This window comes from Alosa pseudoharengus, unplaced genomic scaffold, assembly GCF_046254945.1.
Source record: "Alosa pseudoharengus isolate Yale_2024_CS ecotype anadromous, Long Island Sound unplaced genomic scaffold, YU_APseudo_1.1 YU_APseudo_1.1_scf_15, whole genome shotgun sequence".
NCBI classification, from domain to species: Eukaryota; Metazoa; Chordata; class Actinopteri; order Clupeiformes; family Clupeidae; genus Alosa; species Alosa pseudoharengus.
Window position 1 is genome coordinate 29,795,897 of NW_027468620.1, and position 7,500 is coordinate 29,803,396.

The 7,500-nt window shown below is 48.4% G+C and overlaps 1 protein-coding gene across 2 annotated transcripts in view; it reads right to left on the reverse strand.

Moving 5' to 3' along the window:
- Positions 1 to 7,500, reverse strand: part of smoc2 (SPARC related modular calcium binding 2) — a 32,948-nt gene that overhangs the window by 20,212 nt on the left and 5,236 nt on the right. For both annotated transcript variants that reach the window (XM_076286218.1, XM_076286217.1), the window contains exons 2-3: positions 3,431 to 3,593; positions 289 to 395 (exon numbers count right to left, since the gene is read on the reverse strand). In XM_076286218.1, the coding sequence (XP_076142333.1) occupies positions 289 to 395; positions 3,431 to 3,593 (270 nt within the window). The remainder of the gene's footprint in view (positions 1 to 288; positions 396 to 3,430; positions 3,594 to 7,500) is intronic.

Here is a 7,500-nt window from a genome sequence, read left to right on the forward strand (position 1 = left end):
GCCGGTCAACAGACAATACTGAATTTAGAGGAAATTCGTCTGTCACATCAAGACTATACTAAATCTGTCAATCTGTCGGACAGTTGCATCTGTCACTTAAGAATCATTTATTACGTTTACAACAATAAAAGCATACTGTTTAAGTGTATAATAAGCACACGTAATCATTAAATGGAAAATGACAAATCAAATTACAAGAGGTTGTAAAAAGATTCCAACAAAAGCCATTATAGCAATAAAGCATCAGATTATTCTCCATCAGGACATTGTTGCATTACACACCCTTACCTCACTATATGTGCCATCTGGATTGCATACAGGCACAAAGACTTGTGGGAAAAGCTTCTTGGCCTGCTGCTCTGTATATTTCTTTTCAGCCACGCACCTCGACGCATCTGAAAATGACAGCATTATAGAAGGTTACTCCCAGGTTATAAGCAGGGCCTGCCAAAGGAGGCTCTGTTTTCACTAGTGGCCACTAATTCAAGCATTTCTCAGGGTCTCAAGGCCTTGACAAGCAATTTACTCAGTCTGTCCCAGAACATTTAATTGGTCTATCCAAAATGACAAAAGACTCTGCACTTGGTTCTCTGTACTTGAAGGACCCAGGGTACGTCAAAAGGGACTTTTATGTCAAAATTGAATGCTGGTGCTGTCCCACCAACGCTAGAATTGCTTCTGAACACACCATTCATCTTCATTTACATGAAACATATCATTAGCCATGTCTCCTACTCAGCAGAGACAGCTGTTTTATACAGTTCTGCTGTTTTACAGCGCTCATCAAAGGAGCCCAATCACTTGATCCAACACAAAGTGGACTTTTTAGGCACACCGACCGCAAAGAAAGCACTGATGAATGCGGCCCTAAATCATAGAAGACTGTGGTGGAGCAGCCTGAGCATGAGGAGAGAGGAAAGTCACAGGGAAAACGGAAAGAGATTCATATTTAGCCACTCACTCTGTGAGGAGAAGGGGGGGGGGGGCAAAGGGTGTGGGTGTGTGTGGGATGGGGGGGGGGGGGGTGAGTGATGGGGGAGGGGTGAATCATCCGAGATGTTTCGGAAGCGGCGGCCCGCGCGTGTGGCTGGGAAGGGAACCAACATCCCAATCTTATTAGGGCCTGCCATGCACCAGCCCAGCGGTCGCGTGGTAAAACCATCAAGGAGCTCAGTGGCTCACACACACTCTCGAAAGAATGTTCCAGAAAGCTTCGAGAAAGAGCTGATGCACAGAGGAAAGAAAAAACGAAGAGGAAGGGGGGGGGGACAGACTTTGTTTTAATTCTTTCTCAACTGGCATCCTTCTCCTGTCATGGTAGTCACCTCTCCAAACGGTTGCAAAATCTCCACATTTCACCCAAATGAGACAACTGGAATCTGGGTTTCTGAGCATTTCTGAGATGCGACGTCCTCGTTTAGTGTCTTTCCCTCCATGTTGATGGATATTAACCACTTCTGCCTTGCTCTATTTATTCTACTGGATGACTGACCATGAATGACAGGCTAACTAACAAATAGCGGATGTCTGTGCTTTGACTGCCTACAGTATGACACACAGGCCACAAAAAAAAAAAATGAGACTAAAGGAAACTCATGCAATGACGCAATACCCGTACTCTCTTCAGCAGGGTCGAATTCTAAAACCGTCGGAGGCACTTGGTGGTGGTGGTGGGGGGTGGGGGGTTGGGGTGCGCTCCTCGTGGCACGGGTGCCATGCCATGCCCTGTCCAGCTGAGGGGAGCCAGAGCTGGGTGCAGAGCAAGTGCTGGTTTATTTCAGCCGGCCCTGCCTGCCTGGTGCCAGACAGGACAGGAGAGGAGAGGAGAGGAGAGGAGAGGAGAGGAGAGGGGAGGAAAGGAGAGGGGAGGAGAGGGAGACACTCTAACTCTCACTGGAAAAAAACAAGCAGAAGAAGAAGAAGAAGAAGAAGAAGAAGAAGAAGAAGAAAAACAGCACTCCAGCCCCGTCCTGCGCTGCGTGCAAGGTTCCGACCAGAGGCACACGTCTGGAAAAACTGACAGCTGAATCATCTGCCCTCCGCGTTGGCACCAACAGGCAGGCAGCCCTGCGCGGCCTCTGTGGGCTCGTATGGGTATGAGGAGCCCATCGCTGTGCCCGGGCATGCCAGCGAGTGCGCTGAAAGTTCTGGATCTTTCTTTCCTCAGCTGCCTCATTTTATAACTTTTTTTTTATCCCTCAGGGGAAATATGGAAGGGGTCATCTCATCGGGGATCTTGTTCTGCTCTGGTTTTGGAGCTGGGGATCTCAATTCCGTTCTTTTTCTCTCATTCAGTTACTATCGCCAGTGTGTCTTGCTACATGCCTCTCCCTGTCTTTCTCTCTCTCTCTCTTTTTTCCCCTCTCTCCCTCTCTGTCTTTCTATCTTTCTCCCTCTCTCTATCTCTTTCTCTCTCTCTCTCTTTTTTCCCCTCTCTCCCTCTCTGTCTTTCTATCTTTCTCCCTCTCTCTATCTCTTTCTCTCACTCTCTCCGCCCCTGATCACTATTCACGAGAATAAGAATAAGCCATTGTCCTTTGTTGCTGAATGATGAACTGACAGAGTTGGAAGTTAAAGAGAGTGGGGAGATGGGGTGAGGAGGAGGAGAAGAGGGAGGGGGGGGGGGGGTCAACACAAGGAGCCTTCTTGCCCCAGCCAACACAATGCTGTGGTTTGTGAGCTGTTCAACCTCCATACACCACCAGTGGTTCTCAGTGCCCCCCCCCCCCCAACCCAACTTTCCCCTTCGATATGAATATGTCTATTCTCCCTCTCTCCCTCTCTCCTTCTCTCCCTCTCTCCCACTCTCCTTCTCTCACTATACGGTTCACTTGCACTGAAATTAAAATGTAGTGCAAAAATGGATACTGCTGCGGTGCTATCCCGCAAAAAAAAAAAAAAAAAAAAGAAGAAAAGAAAAATCATAGTCATGGAAGACTATGTATCACATGACAGATGCATGTCATGTGCGAGCCTCTGCCAGAGGCCCGGTAACCCCGGTAACCTTAACGGCGAGTCGGCGGACGCAAGCCTCCAGCAGCTCCCCTGGCCTGGCCAAAGCAAGCAACCACAGAGAGGCCTGTGGAGTCATCAGGCCTGTGATCATAACATAAAACACCCCGGCATGATTTATCAGCACAAATATTTATCTGTAAAAGAATCCGTTTTGTTGGATGGTGTTGGAGGAAGAAGTGCACAGTCAAGGGAAAAGACTGGTCGTCCTTTTTTTTTACCCCCACTTTTTTTTCTTTTTTAAGCCTCTTTCTACAAATGGCCCCCGCTTGCACCCCCGGGTTGTCATGCTAGCTCACAACGGCATCAATTATCCAACGATGAATTTAACCCCCGAAGTCTGTGGCGTGACCCCTTTGGAGTGTACTGGGGCCGAGGTAAGCACAGCTGAAGCGTGACTCGTGACCTGTGACCTGACCTTTGCACGGCCCACGGATGACCTCCAGCTGGGCGTCGCGGCACTTCGCACGGAGGAACTCGCAGCGCGAGGTGAACGTGCGTCCGTCCGAAGCGCACAGCGGCTTGCGAGGGGCTCCGGAACAGTCCATGTTGCACTCCTTATCCTGCTCCACTCGCAAAAACTGAGAAAGGAGGAAGAGCGAGAATGAGAGAGAGAAAGAAAGAGAGAGAGAAAGAGAGAAAGAGAGAAAGGGAAGAGGTTAAGAGAGAGTCTATAGGCTACGTTCCACAGAGGTATTGTTATTCACACAGAGCTTTCACATCTCGGCATCTATGATGGAATACTTTTGGAAACGTTTACCAAACCAGGACAAAAAAGCCATGACATCAGTACAGGAGAATATATTTTGGAACCATGGAAATGCCTCTGCGCAAGAATAGGAGAAGAATAACTGTGAGTCACTCTGACGGCAGTGATTCAGTATCTTTTTGTTTTCATTGAAATGTCTCCTCCACTGTTTTTCTAAGCTATATATTGTATCTGCTTCCTACACACACACACACACACACACACACACACACACACACATACAAAAAAAACATTGTACACTGCACCCAAAAACAATGCATGAAATGTCCTCATGTTGACTTGGCCTATTCTGACTCAGTGTTGCACAGCTGAATGGTGAGGGAGAGGCCTGTCAGTCAGGTCGGCCATGCCGTGTCTTGTCTCATGGGGGGGGGGGGGTACGGGGTGAGATATCAGATGAGGACATATGTGACACTTCCTCTCTCACTGTTGTCTGCTGCTGCTCCCAACACCTGTGCAAACTGCCCCCCCCCCCACTCACACACACATACACATACACATACACACACACATACACATACACTCACACATACACACACACATACACATACACACACACACACACACACATACACATACACTCACACATACACACACACATACACATACACACACACATACACACACACATACACACACACACACACTCACACAATGACCAGGTGAGAGAAGAGTAACGGTAAGTACGGCTACGGACAGGAACATGTCCTCTCGTCTGAACACATCGGATCACCTGTGTGAATGGCGCCATTGTGTTGGACCTGACCACAAAATGAGACCTCCCCTGCTGGCACCGGACGAAAGCAGCGGCAGCGGCAGCGGCAGCGGTCTACTCTGACTGATTGACTGACTGACTGCTCCCCTCTGCTGAATGAAGAGACAGTAAACGGATGCCTGGATGACTGGCTCAGGGACACACACACACACACACACACGCTGTGTGTGTGCTGTTTTGTGTCAGTAAAGTGCAGTCATGGCTCTGGGCACTGCTGCTATGTTTATGGGACGAGACGAGAGGGGAAAAAATCTGTGCAAAAACAGTTTTGGGGGGGGGGGGGGGCAGGGGCTTAACACTATGTTTTTAACTAACACAGCTGTGTTTTGACCACAGGTTTTGTGTATTGGCCATTACCCACCCTGCCTATTAAATGAAACTGATAACGACGTGATCACAGATTTATTGCATTTACTGATAAACTAGGCCTACTGATTAGCTTTGTAATGAACGCTCTTAAAGGTATTTCCCTTTTCAACATTGCAAAATCACCCCCATGCCATGGCTAGAAGCCAAACATACCTTTCTCAAGTCACCTCTGTCGTATAAATCAATACCATCAACCTGGGAGAAAGAAGACCTTCCCTACAAATTGGTGGGCCGAATCATTACAGAGTCTGAAGAAATTAGCCGTCTCTGACGTCTTACAAATGAGCTCCCCACAGTCAGGGCTGGAGAAGGCCTCCAGTGTTTAGACAGGCAGAGAAAGAAAGAAAGAGAGAGATAGAGAGAGAGAGAGAGAGAGAGAGAAAAAAAAAGTGGAGAGGGAGAGAAAAAGACAGAAAGAGAAAGGGAGAGAGAGAGAAAGGGAGAGAGTAAAAGAGAAAAAGAGAGAGAAAGAGAGAGTGCTGGAGGGGGGTCTGCACCTGGATGAGTGCTTATTGGTATTGCCCTCAGCCAAGCTGGGTGGAGGGGGGTGGAGAGGGGGGGGGTGGAGAGAGGGGGGTGCTCCCTTCATCTTTCATCATAAATCAGCCAGGGATGAATGCGATGGGAGAGGCTGGCTCAAACACATTCGGCATGAATGAATTCCCCTCCTCCTTTCTTTCTCTCTCTCTCTCTCTCTCTGTCTCTTTATTTTCTCAATTATGCACCTTTTCATGTTACCCGTGGCCCCTGTCCCACTGGGGCCTATCGGAGGATCAAGAAAAGAAAAAACACTCTCAAAGCACACTGCAACAAGTGCAGGGCTAAGGAGGAGGACAAAGTTCCAGGCCGAGGGGCTAAAAAAGCGGAAGTCAACACGCCCCTGTCAAAGAGCACTCACAATAGGTTGCATCCTCTTTTCTCTGTCCAGCCTGTTTGTGTGTCCTTCATTTATGAGAGTGTATAAAAGACGACAAAACTCCATTAATTCCTTCCAGACAGCCCCCACCCCCACCACCACCACCACCATCCTTGTCTCACAGAAATACTCCACGGCTACGTGCACTCGCTCACCCCCAGAATGTCTGATTTCCTCTATTCCCCGACTTAATTCGGAGCGCGATCATGAATGCATGAATGTTAACATCCAAATGAAAGGCTGTCATTTTGCTGGCCATGACTGCGAGTGGGTTGGGAGGTCTTGGACTGCCCCAGAGCCCCTTGCCATCACTGCCCCCCCCCTTCTCCCTTCTCTGTGCCAATGCTTCTGACTGACAGTCCCCCGTCGTCTGGGGTCAGTGAACTCTGCCACCCCCAGACCCCCTCATACCCCTTTAGCCTCCCAATCATCCTGCTGGAACATCTCTAGTTTTGGGTTGGTGGGCCTGCAGCTGCAAACCCCCCTCATCCACCCACCCACCCACACACAGACACACACACACACACAGCCACCCACCACTACCACCACCCCCGCTGCAAAGCCACCTCTTTTCACAGCTCTCCAGTCCCGCCTGACGAGGCGCGGACAGAATGAAAAGAGTTGTCCGAAAAAACAACTTCACCAATCACCAAACTAGGCCAGCCAAGATCAGCTCCAATCATGATCAGCCCTGTCCAGCCATCCGCCGCGGCCAGTCGGCCCTCCACAGCCAAGGCCTCCAGCGGGCCGGGCCAGTGATCCGGCTGGACTAAGAGCCAGCCAGGGCGGGGTGGGGGGGGGGGGGCTACCCAGCTGACAGCTTAGACAAAAGACTTTCTACACATGAGGTGTCCAACATGAAGAGTGTTTACGAACTAAACTTGTTAAACTTGCTCTGAACCTCGCGGACTGAACTTTGCCTTCAATCAGCAAATCAACGCACGCGCGCGCGAGAGAGAGAGGGAGAGAGCCCTGGCTAAACACTGTTTGGATAAAGAGCGTGGTGTGGCGTTTAAGAGGATTAGCGCTTGCTATGTAACGCGGTGAGAACAGTTATAGCTTTCCATGTCTGGCTGTAGCCATTTTCCGAACAAAACGCTCCTTTGTCAGTCATCTTGAGTCTCCTCTTGACGCCACATAGCCCAGCACTGTTCACACTTCTCTGCTCCCACGAAGCCCAGAAGTACAGAATAAAACTCCAGAGTCATACTGCTAATCCCGCTCAGCGCCCTAAATGGAAAGAGACTGAAGTAGTAGGTTGAAGTAGGGAGGGATAGAAATCTTTGTAGAACTGTAAAGGTCATAGAAATCCTGTGAGGTCTAATATGAATGGATATATCCAAAAGAAATCTAATAGAAATGTAATCTAATGTAAGACAGTTTGAATAGAATTATACATTATTATATATATATTTTTTTTATACTTATATTACTTTTTCTGCTGTAAGTGCATGTTGTGTGTGATGTCTGTACGCTACTGAGACCTTGAATTTCCCCTTGGGGATCAATGAAGTACAGTATCTATCTACAGTATCTATCTGTCTATTTATCTCTCTACAGTATGTATATTCTATGTACTGTATATATATATAAAAAATATATGCCTGTAATTATTACTACATGCCTATGTAGCAGGCTACTCATTCCTGGTGCCTGGTT